Below are 15770 nucleotides of genomic sequence, written 5' to 3'. Positions count from 1 at the left end.
AATCTCCGAGTGTCTTGAGCTGCAGTAAAGTTGTCCTGCGGCGACATCTAGCGGCCAAAGCACGAACATCACCGCTCTTTGTTTCGGTCCCTAAACACATCACTTCCTGTTTTTTAAACATGGCGGATTGCTGGAGGGAATTGGACCACAATAGAGACTCTGGAGCCGCAAGATAGTGATTTTCTGACATTTGTTCTGTTTCTGCAAGGAGGACAGTTGCACAGTAATTGGGTAAATGTTTGGCCCATGCTTATGTTGTATCGTAAGGCATTAGTATCTGTTTACCGGTGACTAACACAGTAACCTAGCTAACTGTGGAGTGCTTCTCTAATACTGATTGGCTGCTTTTAACTCGCATTCAGTCACGTTTCACCTCAGTTTCCCTGAACGGACACAGGAAGCCTCTTTAGGGTTCTTGTGTCAGACCGAATGTGTATTTAGATGTGAAATTTGATTATCACGTGTGTCCTATAACGTATCACGTTGTAATGTAACCACAGAAGATGTGACCTGATAATATGTGTAGCTAATCCTGTAAATACCCGGACATTACATCAGTAGCTTGATATATTAGGCTCACGATGTAGTCTGAAGAAGATAGATCTCAGTTAAGCTACAGAATCTAGTGCCTAAACATGTCAACAAACAGTGCAACTTTAAAAACAGTTGTTCATACGCTGGGGTTAATCTGAACTAATCAAATCTGTTCTTTGTGTACAAATGGCTTAACTGGACAAAAAGAAGCAGTTTATACAACCAAAAGGACAATTCTCTGGACAATCCAGAGATATTTTGAACAGGTGGAAACCATAGCTGTAATTGATACCTCACATTGTTACTGATTGATGTGAGAGTTATAAAAATGTATTAAAAGAATAGTTGTTAACAGTGTTACCAAGGTAAACAGGGAGTTATTACAAATATTCTGTTGTGTACATGTAGTAATAAAGAGCAGTGAAGGCTTTAGATTTGAATCCCATTTGCCCCCATTTGTCTCTGTAGGCTTCCAACATGAGCAGCAGAAGGAAACGTGCGCCTCCTGTCCGTATGGACGAAGAGGCCAAGAAGAAGCTCAATTGGAACATGCACCAGGACAGAAGGAATGACGGCGAGGTTGAGGGTGATGAGATCTTCTCTGAGCCGTCTGTCAGCTTCCAGCCTAACCTTGTGCTTGAGCAGCCCAGTCGAGATGTGGCTGGCAAATTCTACCCACCACCTGTGGAGAAAGAGGAGGAACCAGAGTGTTCCTTCCAGGATTCATCCCCAGACACCACTGAGCTTAATGTGGTACCCTTGGCTACTCTGGACCTCGGGTGGAAAGCCTTGATTGGAGAATTTAATCTGTATCCAAAGGTTCCCGTTGAGCTTGGAGACATTACTTTTTGCCTGCAGCAAAGTGGTAATGTACTGTTGCTAAAAATACCCAGTACAACACTGGATGAGCCAAGAAACTGTCCTGTTGAATGTTCCTTTGGTGGATTATCACTGGAGGATCTGGACTGGCTGCAGAAGAGGAAGGTCATACAGCTGTGCTACCTGTCTGGAGATGGAGCAGTAAAGGTATTTGTTTGCTGAGTGTGTAATGTACACTGCGGCAGTGGAACTATATGTATGGGCACAATGTGTGTGTAAAGGAGCATTTAGCCAAACTGAAAAATGAAACCATTGCTACATCTGTTGTAAATATGCCTCCCCACCTCCTATTAAGGTGAAACAAGAGACTTGAGAGTGCAGATTTCTGTTTTAAACCCCAAAAACCAGTGGGGGGGTTCAGATAGCTGCAGATACCTGGTGGGTGACAACATAGAAAGCACAAAAATCTTTAATTCTGTTCGTAGTTTTGATGAGGCTGAGACATGTGATGCTGCACTACAGATTACCCTTAAAAGGAAGAGTGCACTGAAAAATCAGGTTTACGCATTTTTCTTATTACTCCTCGAATGGATTTGGCTGTGTAGGTGTGTTACACTGTGTGTAATACTGTTATCTATAAAAAGGATAAAAGTGCAGAAAAAAATCCAGATCATGCTGTTTTTAGCTATGTGACACACTGTTGTCCATTTTTATAGATATAAAACATTTTATAATCAGCATGTTAAAGTATGACATCAAGCCTATTTAAGATCACTTAAAACTCAACACAGTTCAAGGCCGCATGTGTGAGGATTTAGCTATGCAGTTTGCACAGTGCTAATTAGGCCTATTTGGGTACAAGCTTCGATTACTTGTTGGTTATGTTAGTCTCATAACTTGAGTGCAAGGCTAAAGATAGAAACTTTGGGCTTTGGCTGATGGGCTACATTTACAATTATTCCTGTAAGTTTTTCTTTAAGTTTTTATGATTCACTTATGGTCGAGTACTAAATTGTTCGGTCTTTAGTAGATTACAGATTATTTTCTTGATTAAGGTTTTTATTCATCATGTAATAGCTGAGGAAAAAAGTTTGGTCTGGATTCAGGTAAATGTCTTTATATGTATAGAACTACTTACTATAATGATGGATATCACTCAGAAAGATTATATGTGAATATTTATGTTTCTGGTGCAGCTGAAGATTGTTCTTTTGGAGTCTGGGTTGGGACGGCCAGAATTTCTCAGTGAAGGAAATGGGCGTATAAGAAGAGCCAATCAGCTCCTGCAGAAACTGATGGAATTGTTCTATGACTTCATTATCCCTGGTAGCCTTTCCTCCCCATTCATATTAGGCACAGTTTTATTGCCTTTGCAGTCTGTGCTTCAACATCCATTCATGCTCTAGCATTAGACATTTTTATGTTCATGTGAAAACAAATATCACATTTCCAATGGCAGAGATCATGGAGAATGAAGAGGAAGAGTGTGACACTGATTTGGAGCGGCAGAATGTGGAGGAACTCTATGATTATGTCAGGCACCTTCACCAAAGAGAAGATCAGGGGCAGAGCTTTGACGTACAGCATCCAGCTCTTATACCAGTGCTACGGCCTTACCAGAGCCAGGCTGTCAACTGGATGCTGAGGAGAGAGAGGTACAAAACTGAAGCCTCACAAGGTAAAGTTGTCACACCTGCCAGTCTGCTTTATATGTTCTGAGCATGTATCTTGACAGAATTATGTCAAATTAAATGTTATGCTCTTCTGTCTTTCACAAACAGATCAAACTTTGCATTTCCTTTGGAGGGAGGTGATTACAATGTGTGGAAAGAAACTCTTTTATAACCCATACACTGGCTGGTAAGAAATTTGTTATAGATGCTCTATTAAACATTTGACTTATTGGCATTGAATATTGTGCATCTCTATCAAGAACACTGTAGAAATGCATGAATTAGGCAGTTAACTGATGGTTAGATTATGTAGTTTTGTGTACTAAAATTCTGTTCTGATTGTTTTGTATCTCTGCAGTCTAATCAGGGAGTTTCCTCTCGTTGGGGTGGACTGGCCTGGTGGAATACTTGCTGATGAGATGGGGCTAGGGAAGACTGTGGAAGTGCTGGCTCTTATTCTGTGCAACACTCGTGAAGGCTTGAAGCAGGGCGCTCTCACTTTACCTGTGGTGAGTGGGTTATAGTATAGGTGACATAAAATACATTATAATTATATTTATTAGTTTGAGCTTTAAAGGTATGTATGTAATGGGACATCTTCAAACATTTAGAGAAATAGTAAAATGATCTCCTGTTCACTGTGTTTTTGTCTTCTCCAGGGAAAATCAGTGAACTACTATATTCCCCCACCACCATTAGAACGGCAAAGGACCAAGCACTGTGAGGTTAAGCCCAGAGAGAAAATCAATTACCCTGGTAGGGCATCACAGTGCAATTTTTCCTCAAGAAAAATCAAACCAAAAAATACTTATAGTATATACTATAAATAAATGAATAACTAATATGTAATAGTATGTAAAGCTGTGTAATTATGAGAGCGATAAAGTGAAATCTGGTCTTGCCATTAATACTGTAACTATATCCATGTTCTTGTTCTTTACAGCTGTCCGTGTGATGCTTCTGACTGCCATTAAGGAAATGAAGGTTGGGAAGGGAGCTTCAGTCAATGCTGTTTTCACATACCTCCGGAGTATGTACAAGTATGACTGTCTGAAGAACCGCAACCACATTAAGAAGGCACTGGCGAAGCTCATATCTGCAGGATTAGTAGAACAGATCAAAGGCCGGGGATTGGCTGGGTCATTCAAGCTGGGAAAAAATTACAAAGAGAAGAAGAAGAAACCTGTTACTCTTGTATGTATTTTCAGATTTTTAGCACTACTTAATACATGTTGTGAAAAAAATAATGGAAAGACCAACAGATTTATCTATATGACAAAAAGGTCTTTCTCGTAATGCTGTTAGACGTATTTTGACTTTCTCTTTTCCAGGGCCAACTTTTCTTGTTTTGAAATAGTCTGCATTTTGGACAGCTAATTGTGCCTGTGCTTTTATATTCAATTAGTAAGTTTTTTTTTGCAATCTTTGCAAGTGTAATTTTCAGCGTGCTTTGTTTATAAAACAAGACTGTATTATTAGGTAATTTCATAAGCGGAGATGTGTAGGATGCTTTTACTTGATATTTTGGTTGTGGTGTTTCCATAATTTCGTCCACCTACTCTCAGAATTTGGGAAGATTTTTTAAATTAAAAAATTAAAGCTTAGAATGAAGTGTTATATATTTAAAATGAATGTTGTGTCATTTATATTTTACTTTTTTTAGCAGAAGTCACCTGGAGAAACAGCTTGCAGGAGAACATCTCGGCGATCTACTGGCCAGGACAAAGATGCCATAATGAACTCATACAGCACAGCTTCTGACTCAGAGGACACACTGGGCAGCATGGATCCTCCACCACTTACGGAAGAACCTAAACAAGAGTATGGATCTTTATCAGAGCCAGAGATGCTCAGTGACAAACTGAGAACTGACAGTAACCCAGAGAACTTTCAGCCCTGTGCTACTTCAGCTGATGATGAGAAAGAGACAGAATGCCCCGTGGCTAATGTTAAGCCAGAGCAAATGGAGAATAATGATTGTCTTCAGCTAGAGAGTCCTGAATCAGATGTTGTCCAGAGTTCTCAGCCAGACCCTCCGCCCCCAACCAGAGCATCTGTGGTCCCCTTCAACACACCAGATTACCGCTTTGAGTGTATCTGTGGAGAGCTGGGCCTGGTGGACTATAAGGCTCGCGTACAGTGTATGAACTGCCTGCTATGGCAACATGCAGAGTGTGTCAACTATAAGGAAGAGAACCTGGAGACTACACCATTCTACTGCCCACACTGCTTGGTGGCCATGATGCCTGTGCCTACTGGTGCCACTCTCATCATTTCCCCCAGCTCAATCTGCCATCAGTGGGTAGAGGAGATCAACCACCACATCCGTTCCGCCTCTCTCCGAGTACTGGTAAGCTGGTTAGTATAGCATAATAGGTAATGCTGCTGTCCTCCAGGCTGCAGACTGGAATTTGCTTGGGCAAGCACATAACTTTACACTTACAAAAGTCCTTGGCAAAGACTCTCAACACTACATTCACCTATATGATTATATTGTAAGTTGCTCAGGAAAAGAGCATTTGCCAGATATGATCAATGTAAATGTTAAATGCTGTGGTACACAGCCATTCCACCTTTTAAACAGTGCTTCTGTAACTGTTGTTCATTTGTCATCATAGAATTAGAGTCCAGCATAGTTTGTCGATTTCCGTGCTGTAACACAACTACTAAACCTAGTAGTTAACTGCTGAGTTGAAATAAGTCAGGAGATCACCAAACTGTGCTGGACTAAAGCCCTCCGTGCTGTAACATTATATAATAACTGTGTAATAAATGTTTATACATGCATTCTCAATTTAAAGTTCAGATTCATATTTGGATATTTTGGTTATGCTTTGGAATTTGGAAATAATTGTGGATATATTCCGTATAGCATATGTCTACATTATTAATTTAGGGTATATACAGAAGGATATATTTACTTTAGAATAAACACCAGGCTCTTTGGTTGTTACTCAGGTGTACCAGGGTGTGAAGAGGCACGGTTTTATCCAGCCCCACATCCTAGCTGAACAAGATGTGGTCATCACCACTTACGACGTGCTGCGTACTGAACTAAACTATGTGGACCTCCCTCATAGCAACAGCAAAGACGGCCGACGCTTCCGCAACCAGAAGCGCTATATGGCCGTCCCTAGCCCACTTGTGGCTGTGGAGTGGTGGCGCGTGTGTCTGGATGAGGCTCAGATGGTGGAGTGCACCACAGCCAAGGTATGTTGACTGGATAGATCTTAACATTTCTCATCATACTGTCAAGTAAGAGTAGATTTGAGAGGTTTTGGGACTTATGATCTATAATCTTTTCATACTTTCTCTTCTCTTTAGGCTGCTGAGATGGCTTTAAGACTCACATCCATTAATCGCTGGTGTGTAAGTGGAACTCCTGTACAGAGAGGTTTAGAAGGTGAGCTGTCTCATTAAACTGATACGTAGAATTCAATTTTACAGGTGTATTATTTTGTGTCAACTGATCTGCTACAATTGTATACAAATGCTTGGGTACTACAGGCAAATGACATGTTTTGTTGATTTTCTAAGTGAAAATAAGTAAACATGTCTACTAGAGAGAATGCATTTCTGCACAGTTAATGCACAATTACTGTTTATCTGCTTAATTAACATATTGGAAATACGCCATATTTCAGTTTGTTCCCTGTAGGGGACCTGTTAGCTTATTTTACTTAGAAAATCTGACCAGGGGTGTTCAAACTTTTGCTTACAACTGTGACAGAAACTGATGTTACTGCTCAACAGATTTGTATGGCCTTGTGCTGTTTCTTGGAGTTGATCCATACTGGGTAAAGTACTGGTGGGACCAGCTGCTCTACAGGCCATACCGACGTGGAAACACAGGACCACTATACAGTGTTATTGGCCTGCTTCTATGGCGATCAGCAAAAAAAGATGTCATCGACCAGGTTGGCTGTCTACATTCTTAATCCAATGTCTTCACATACAGCTTTAAACATTGTTTTACCATGCAGTTTAATATATTGATTCATGTGATCATTTATTGTTTTTGAATTGATTTTCCTCAAATGTACAATTGTGATATCTTATGAGTCAGTTTCCTGGACAGGTGTGCTACAAATGAAAACATTTGACCGTTTGTGTTGATTTCAGATCCAGATTCCCCCACAGACAGAAGAGATCCACTGGCTCCACTTTTCTCCGGTGGAGGGCCACTTCTACCACCGCCAGCATGAGGTGTGCTCTCAGGATGCCCTGGTGAAACTGAGAAAGATCTCTGACTGGTCACTGAAGTTGGGCAGCCTGGACCGACGCACAGTCAACACCATCCTGTACCCGCTCCTGCGTCTGCGACAGGCTTGCTGCCATCCTCAGGCTGTCAGAGGGGAGTTTCTGCCCTTCCAAAAGAGGTGAGGAATATGCTGATTCCCAGAACAGGCCTCTATGTCTCAAACAATTAAAAACAGAGGGTCATTTGAGCAAATTATATGACATATGCTATCACTAACTCATAGACAGAGTTGCACTGTTTTAGTGTTTACATATTTATTACATTAAAGGTTTAGTATCTGCAATACACTTAAAACTGAATTTCTCCACTTGTCTGAATAAGCTGCTACAGAGAAATAATTGAAAATTAAAGCAGAATTCATAATTGCATAAAAAATCTGCATAATTAAATTGTTAAAATGTAAACAAAGTTACTCAGATTGATTTGAGATACACAAGTCAGAATTATTTACAGTAGTGGTGATATTCCTCTATAAGTGCCCTTATAAGATTCCTGACAGAAAGCTATTATACTAAATTATAATAAATTTGTAGCCAGAGACCCTGTTTTCTGATAGTTTTGAAAGTAGGATTTTGGCCTTTAATTAAATGTTTTCTTTAAATGGAATACTTTTGTAATGCAAAATAGAAACCAAAGAATAGAACCCAAATGTGTTTTCTCAATATCATAATCAATATTACTCACAAAATCTAGAAGACATGTAAGTTCATTCGTCATTTTGTATAGCAAAAAGTGCTGAAAAATTTGCTGTAGACTTTGCGACCCCTGGTTTCTCTCACCAGAACATCTGAGTGCTCGGGTTTCTCCACAATAAACCATTTGCTGCAAAACGCTCTGAATGACTTTGTTTACATCTCAAAAATTTAATTATGTATATTTTTTGTATGTGTATACCTTGTATGTGATTCCCAATTTACTTTCTGCATTATTCAGTACAATGACAATGGAGGAGCTGCTGAAGTCTCTGCAGAAGAAGTGTCGTGTTGAGTGTGAGGAGGCTCACAGGCAGCTAGTATGTGCTCTCAATGGTCTGGCAGGAATCCACATCATCAGAGGTAGTATTTACTAAAACAGAGCACTACTACCGTGCAGAGTTTAGTAGGTTTCTGTTCAAAATCTTTACAAATGTGCATGATTGTGACTCTGCTAGGTGAGTTTGTGGAGGCAGCAGAGATGTACAGAGAGGTTCTTCGGTCATCAGAGGAGCACAAGGACCGCCTTAAAACAGACTCTCTGCAGGTACAGCACTGCCCACTACCTCTCAGCAGACATGTCTATGCTTCATTGTCATGGGGAAATGTCCATGTCCGTGGAGAAATGTCCCATACATCTTGACTGTGATGTCATTCATTCTAAATATAGAGACTTCATGCCACACACAATTTGATGGAGCTGCTAAATGCAAAGCATCCTGGTATACCCCCTACTCTTCGAGATGACCGTCTAAAAGAGGAGGTTAGTTCAGCAATTTATGCCATCTGAGTTTTAGATGACAGGGACCATTCCTATGTCTGAGAGTAAAAGTCTCCTACGCTACTAAATGATATTAGACCAGAACATTAGATTGTAGATTGTAATTTCAAAGATTCCTATAGCATGAGAAAAAAAGTGTCAGTTTACAGTCTGTAGAACAAACACTACAAATGATGATGTCAATGAAATACTGGAAGTTCAGTGGAATTTTTTACAAATTCCATTGGAGAGACTGAAAAGAAGCAGCATAAAATGAATAAAATACTTTGTAATGAAATTTTCAGAATGGATTAATCCATTGAATATGTGTTCTCTAATTAGGCAGAGCAGCTGAAACAGCATTACATGACCAAGGTCAGCTCTGAAGTGTCCGAGGCTCAGCAGAACCTACTGCCCGTCCTTCAGAACATCAGAGAACTCAGGCGCAAGGTAGAATTCCTTGCGAGAACCTCACAGTAATTTGGTTCAAGATGCATAAACATCCACACACTTGCTAAGTGTGCTCTGTTTTAGGTTAATCTGCGTTCTCCCTGGTGGTTGGACGTCATCCAGCAGGCCATTCAATACTCCATGGATGATGACTTGGTCAGCCGCATCCAGAATGAGCTCACTTGCAGCTACAAACAGCAAGCCAACAAATTCTCAATGGCAGACAAGTAAAGCAGTTGAAGTTCTTTGGGGATTCAACTTAATATCATCTCAGTCTGGTAGAACATATTTTGAAATGTTCGTTCTGTTTCTTCCAAGGTTCCGGGATGCACGCGGGCTCCAATTTTTACTCAGTACTCAGATGGATGAGTTGATGAAATCCCAAAAAACTGTTCAGGATGCTGTGAAAAAACTAGAAGCTCAGCCTTCTCAGGAAGTCATTGAAGAGGCGACCGCTTGTCACCTCAGGCCTGTTCGCCTTCCACTCAACAAGTAAGTACTTTTCAGTTAACATGTTCACTTGTCTCTTTCAAATTTTTGTTCTCTTTGGACTTTGTCTTAAATTATATCTAAAATCTAATCTATATAAACAAATAGCAAAATACTACTATGAATTTCTGGGTTTGATTCTGTTCCATTTTATAGCTGTGTGTTTTGCAAAGCTGATGAACTCTTCACAGAATATGAGTCAAAATTATTCTCACACACGTAAGTAAAAGGAAAAAAAAATACTTCTTTGACTTAATTAAAAAACTGAGAAAAAGAATAAACCTCTGAAAGAATTTTGTCTGATCACTGGCAGTGTTAAAGGCCAAACAGCCATATTTGAGGAAATGATTGAGGACGAGGATGGGCTGGTGGACGACAGATTGCCCACTACTAGCCGTGGTCTGTGGGCAGCCAGTGAAACGGAGCGTACTTTGAAGGCCATTTTGTCTTTTGCCAAGATCCGCCGCATGGAGTCTGATCTCATCGAGGAGGGCAATACCTTTATGGAACTGTTTGAGTCCTGGAAAAAAGAGTATAAGGTCTGTGATCATGCACATTAGAAAGTGTAGAAACATAAACTGTAAACATGAGAAACTGAACTTTTTTCAGCATGCAAAGTATGTAAAATTAAAAAGTAACGCAGCATTGCTCAAGTGCAGCAGTGCACCACAACAGATTTTTATTTTCTGTTTCTGTGTCGGCCATGTGCCGCATGATGGGTCTGACATGTCAAATTCAGGGATTGCCGTGCATGACCCCAGGCAATGTGATGATAAACAATCAGATACCAGGTTCATTCTGCTAATCAAACATTCCTGTGTGATATGTAGGAACAGCAGAAGAACAAATATTTCAGCACAACTGATTTATCTCTTGAAATCATTGATGTTGACTGTTGACTGCATAATCAACCATCTCTGCTCCCCAAACCCAAAACTTTCCCGTTTTAATCTAATTAATGTTTTTTTTAAAATATGAGCTTAATAATACACACTGTGTTGGCTTTTTGATTATTCAAAAACAATCAAAGCATTAATTACATAAACATTAGTTTAACAAGACAGTTTTAATTGGATTTCACAGGTGACCCTTCACAACCCCTTCAACCCCCATATGCTGACAGCATTCATGTCCATTTCTGTGCTGGACCAATGTAAAGCTGAATTTGGCCCACTGACGCACCTTAAATGATTTCTGCTTGACCATTGACATTATTTTAAATGAAAATCTATTTTTCAAACTTTTTTCAGTGCCTATTATACAACATAAATAATTATGACGTGGCTTTTTCAGGTGTTGCATGAGTACTGGATGACGCTGAGGGATCGCGTGTCAGCAATAGATGAGCTGGGCATGGCTACAGAAAGGCTGCGTGTGCGTCTTCCTGATGAGCCCAAACCTAAAGTACTGCACATCATAGAGCCACATGAGGTGAGCAGAACAGAGCATAGACAGTAGCAATCAGATAACACATTGTATCTCTGTGTTAACTCTTTGTCTATGTTTGTCCATTTGTTTTTATTCAGGTGGAGCAGAACAGAGTGAAACTGTTGAATGACAGAGCTGTGGCAAAATCTCAGCTGCAGAAGAAACTTGGACAACTGCTGTACCTCAACAACCTGGAGAAGGTAACCACTAAACATTTGTAGTGTTGGCTAAACTTTTCTGAATTTGTGACATAGTAGAGTGCTGGAATTTTGAAAATATGTAACTGTTAACTGTATTGAATTTTAAGTGCAGCACATTGCCTCATTAAATACACCTGATTTAGCTCATCGCCTAATTATCAAAGTCTTCATGAACTGAATTCAAAGCATTAGATGAGGGAAAATGCTAATCTCTGTGCAGCACTTTAACCTAGAAAGTCCCCAGTTTGATATGACTGTTGTAAATAGTGGACAGTTAGTATGCAGTTAAGTAACAAGCAAATTTGATCTGGTCCAGTAGTAGAATTTTTAGGGTTTATTCGCGTTTGTTATATAAGTCCAATTGAATGTGTCACTTACTTCTTTACATTAATTACATTTTATTCAAATTCACTTTCAAAAGATATAATTTGACTTTAGTTTCTAGGTTTGACTGGCTTAATGAATAGAGAATGATACTAATATCTTTGCTAAACAATTGTTTCAGTCTCAGGATAAATCCACAGGGGGTCTGAACCCAGAGCCATGTCCCATCTGTGCCCGCTCCCTGGGTCAGGAGGTAAGATGACCTCCTACATTACATATGAAGATTTAAATGGAGGAGAAATAACACTTTTTATGTCTTTTAAAATCATTTTTCAACATTGAATATAAAAGAATATGAATTTAATCACTCGAAAAATGTGTCAACCCAGCGTGGGAAGAGTATCTCTAATTTAAAGGTTTCTTTGCTGACAGTGCTTAAAAGAGTACCACAATGCAGATTTACCATTTAGCAGATGTAGCAAATACATAAAATGGTGGTTAACTAGCATTATTGCTAATTGAATAAGAACATTTTAAGTACATTCTAATTATTTACTTAAAATGAGCTTTTTTTAATATATGAATAACTTAATTTAATCCATAATGTGGAAAACATGGTCATACTTTCAGAGTGATCTCATCAGTCCAATCAATATCACACAATATAACTTCTTGTCATGACCAAGGAAGTTTGGATAATGCAAATTCCTGTTGTGAGTTAATGTGTTTGTGTTTGGCAGTGGGCCGTGCTCACATGTGGACACTGCTTCTGCAACGAGTGTATTTCCATCATTGTGGAGCAGTACAGCGTTGGCAATCGAAAGAGGGCTATAAAGTGTGCCATCTGCAGGCAAACCACATCCCACACTGAAATTTCCTACGTCTTCACCACCCAGGCTGCAGGCCAGGGGGAGGAAATCCCTGTCAAAGTGAGTGTAATTCAGAGTCTCAGTTCAATCATTGGAAAATTCAGTCTGTCATTATTTAAAACTGTCAGGTATATAAAAAGTGTCAGGTATGTTATGTTGTTTCTTTGGAATGTTAACCCTTTGTAGGGAAGTCACTCCACTAAAGTAGAAGCTGTGGTCCGAGCCCTCAAGAAAATCCAGATCACTGACCCTGGAGCTAAATCCCTTGTGTTCTCCACGGTAACTCTTGTTTGAGAGGTTTTAAGGCACCTTTATGAGCTTATGAGGATAATTTTACCAAGTTTAAATTTTAATTTGTCTCTCAGTGGCAGGGAGTTCTGGACATCATTGCAAAAGCGCTCTTTGACAACAATATGGAGTTCGCACAGATCAATGGAATTCATAAGTTTCAGGTTTGTAAAACTATTACACTAGAATTGTATGCCCTTGCTGCAATTCAGAATGGAAATCTGGAGGTTTTATATTGCTCACATATATTGGTCAAATAAACAAATATTTGATGTACCTGTGAGAAAAGACGTAAACATATATACCAAGTCCAAGTTCTTTTTTTTTCTTTTTAGGAGAACTTGAGTTCTTTCAAATATGAAGAGAAGATCAACATCCTGCTATTGCCTTTGCACACCGGCTCGAACGGCCTGAATATCATTGAGGCTACCCATGTCCTGCTCGTGGAGCCCATCCTCAACCCAGCCCATGAGCTGCAGGCCATCGGCAGAGTGCACCGCATCGGCCAAACAAAGTGAGCCAGTTAGGAATTCATATTCACATGGGGTTGCATAGATTAGCTGTTTAGTTGACTAATTTCTCCACTAGTTGGAATGGTAGGACAGTAACTGATTTTAGCATAAAAACTATTAGTAGCTGTAGTCAGCATGCAGGAGATGGGCCAGAAAGCAAATAACTTTGTTCATCTGGAAATAGAGCATAAGAGATTAAACCAGTCCCATTGTCAACTGCAAGTTGTGTAAGACTCTCTGCCAAGCACTCCTTCACTTGGCCTCACTGTTTCCCCTCATGGGGAGAACACCACAATTTTAAGCTCAAGTGAAGGGTGTTTGGTAAGGCCAAAGGATTGGATTGTGTGAACTTGTGTTGTCTTCAGCAGCAGAACTCCTGATGTAGGTCCCTTTTCAAACCTAAAAAACATTCGATTTGCTGGGCTTTAGGTTGCAAACTACTTTGTTAAATGCGTCTTCTGATATAACTTCATCACTTTAAGGTAAAAGCTACATGGCTAGCAACAGAAAGGTACTATACCACATTTATAGTCAGACAAAGCAATTGTTAACAAATTTTATGTATATTATCTTTGCTTTTCAAAGTTTGCGTAGCTAGCTGAGTAGCTTGCAACCTATCGAAGGTGAGCCTACTCTGACTGAAAAATCGTTGACGTGTATCATGTAATACCCTGGACATAGGCAGGCTGGCATCACTGAGTTTTAAAAATGCCCAGTTGTCCAAATGAAATTTCCTAGTTTTTCTATGGTAAATGACAACTAGTTGACAATGAAAAATATTGTTGTGTAACCCCTAAATTGCACAGAAAGATGTCATTTTCAAGAATAGATCATTAATCCCTTATCTCTACATAGGCCCACTTTTGTGCACCGGTTCCTGATTAAGTCCACTATTGAGGAACGCATGCAGGCTATGCTGAAAACAGCAGAAAAAAGGTGAGTGTGTTACAGAAGCAGACTTTTCATGGGTTACTTCATATGTATAATGCTTTAGTTTAATGTTCCTTAACGTAATGGTTTATATCTGCCATAAATCCCTAATAATCACCTGGTTCTTCCTGTCTTCCTCTAGTCATGGTACCACAGCCATGAAACACTCAGAGGCCTCTGTATTCACAGTGGCTGACCTGGCTGAACTTTTCACTGAGGATACAGACACACTGGAGTGAGACTCTGCAATCTCTGCCACACATTCTCACCAGTGAGCATCAGGGCCAGTAAGGATGAGGGGAGCTCAGAGGACCACTATTATAACAACCAGCACACAGGCTCTCCACTACTAGTTATTTTGTTTTGCATCTTGTATGGCAATTAATTATGGTAATTTAAGTGGTGTAGTTAATTTATCATCTTAATGTCAAGTTATGTTCTCATCATACTGCTTTCTGATATCTGACATTATACCCACTGCTCCCTGCAAGTTGCCAGCTTAAAAAATTATGTCAGTGACTGACACAGATTTTATGGGTGCTAAACAATGAGCTTCATCCTTGCAAACTCCAGTGCAGATTGCACTTTACAGTGTGATTAGTTACATCAGCTAAAAGCTGTTTGGCAATGTTGGGGGGTTCATTCTACCTGAGATTTGGAATCAGTGGCTGCAGATGGGTCCCCAGGAACCCAGCTAACCACAAACAAAGCTCACAGCTGTCAGAGAGCTGGTTCTTTCAGCAGTAGTAAAGCTTACTACTCTAAGGCTTTGCTCTTGCTAGTTTTAATTGACCAACAGAATACTAAACCTTTTTGTAAAGCAGTGCTTTTATAAACAGATGTTTTAAATAGCCTCTTAGAGGCAGCCTGTATTGACAATGGAAAATCTATTAGTTGTGAATATAAATGGACATGCACCTACTGGGAGGTGTTGCATGATGCTGTTTTATCTACTGGAAAGGTGTGGAAGTTTTGGGACTAGTAACATTACATTTCATTCTTTTCCAGGCTAGTAAGATTTCACACCTATCAATACAAAACCTGAATGGCTCCATCTGGTTAACTTTACAAATGGCATTTTAGTAAAGATTTGCACTATTTCACTGTTTATTCCACAGAAGTGTTATTTATATTTTTTGTCAGTTTCAAAACAGTTACTAAAGATCACTGCATTCTTTGTTGGGGAATGATGGAACAGTCCCTCAGAAGCTAAGAATGCTAAAGGAGATAATAGCACTAGCCAAAAAAGAAAACCAATTAAATTTTTGCTGGCAAAATCTCATGTGTCTCATGAAATTGTCTTTCGGTTGAATAAAAAGTGATGTATTTTGTTGTAAAATTATAAAATGTAAATGTTTAATAAGAAACCATTGGTCTTACAGCACTGGTCTTTGCTAATCCTTATTTCTTCAGACGATGCCTAATTGGATCGTGATGGAATTTGCTGGTGAAGAATCATGTAAACCCTTTAGCTATTTGTATGACAAAAGACACATTATCCATATGTCCATAAATGTTTTCCTATAAAGCCAAAAATGAAA

At 39.5% G+C, this 15770-nt stretch overlaps 2 protein-coding genes and 1 long non-coding RNA gene across 8 annotated transcripts in view; 1 reads left to right on the top strand and 2 right to left on the bottom strand.

Annotated features, from left to right (window-relative positions):
- The window catches only part of grm1b (glutamate receptor, metabotropic 1b), a 26153-nt gene extending 21986 nt beyond the window's left edge, over positions 1-4167 (bottom strand). For all 4 annotated transcript variants that reach the window (XM_017699900.2, XM_017699901.2, XM_017699902.2 and 1 more), the window contains exon 1: positions 4050-4167. The gene's annotated coding sequence lies outside the window, so the exon portion shown is untranslated. The remainder of the gene's footprint in view (positions 1-4049) is intronic.
- shprh (SNF2 histone linker PHD RING helicase) lies at positions 107-15770 on the top strand. Of its 3 annotated transcripts, none has more exons than XM_037542084.1 (30): positions 107-231; positions 1003-1560; positions 2550-2679; positions 2813-3031; positions 3135-3213; positions 3385-3535; positions 3686-3782; positions 3970-4220; positions 4693-5376; positions 5985-6236; positions 6351-6429; positions 6780-6943; positions 7149-7405; positions 8221-8342; positions 8438-8526; positions 8650-8742; positions 9082-9189; positions 9274-9416; positions 9508-9681; positions 9835-9897; positions 9992-10217; positions 10972-11109; positions 11205-11306; positions 11812-11883; positions 12371-12559; positions 12686-12778; positions 12865-12951; positions 13123-13301; positions 14155-14235; positions 14372-14468. In XM_037542084.1, the coding sequence occupies exons 2-30, from the start codon at positions 1012-1014 to the stop codon at positions 14466-14468; spliced, it is 4968 nt and encodes a 1655-aa protein (XP_037397981.1). In that variant the 5' UTR covers positions 107-231; positions 1003-1011. The 3 variants fall into 3 exon arrangements, with proteins under 3 accessions (XP_037397981.1, XP_017555388.1, XP_037397980.1); XM_017699899.2 differs by having other exon boundaries at positions 4690-5376; XM_037542083.1 differs by lacking the exon at positions 107-231 and having other exon boundaries at positions 1012-1560; positions 4690-5376; positions 14372-15770.
- Positions 7015-8316, bottom strand: LOC119264164. The gene is made up of 2 exons (XR_005130827.1): positions 8182-8316; positions 7015-7443 (listed from the first exon to the last, which is right to left on the bottom strand). It is a non-coding gene; the product is annotated as an uncharacterized LOC119264164 (long non-coding RNA).

The sequence above is a fragment of the Pygocentrus nattereri genome, chromosome 10 (genome assembly GCF_015220715.1).
Source record: "Pygocentrus nattereri isolate fPygNat1 chromosome 10, fPygNat1.pri, whole genome shotgun sequence".
In the NCBI taxonomy this organism is placed as follows: domain Eukaryota; kingdom Metazoa; phylum Chordata; class Actinopteri; order Characiformes; family Serrasalmidae; genus Pygocentrus; species Pygocentrus nattereri.
Note: the sequence above shows the minus strand (reverse complement) of the source record. Positions and strands in the feature narration are given on the sequence as shown.

Excerpts from the sequence above, each read along its gene's own strand:
- shprh (XM_037542083.1), top strand. The coding sequence starts at position 1,012 with ATGAGCAGCAGAAGGAAACGTGCGCCTCCTGTCCGTATGGACGAAGAG. Across the intron at positions 3,783-3,969 it reads AGAGAAAATCAATTACCCTG|CTGTCCGTGTGATGCTTCTG; the intron begins GTAGGGCATCAC and ends TGTTCTTTACAG. Across the intron at positions 5,377-5,984 it reads CCGCCTCTCTCCGAGTACTG|GTGTACCAGGGTGTGAAGAG; the intron begins GTAAGCTGGTTA and ends GTTGTTACTCAG.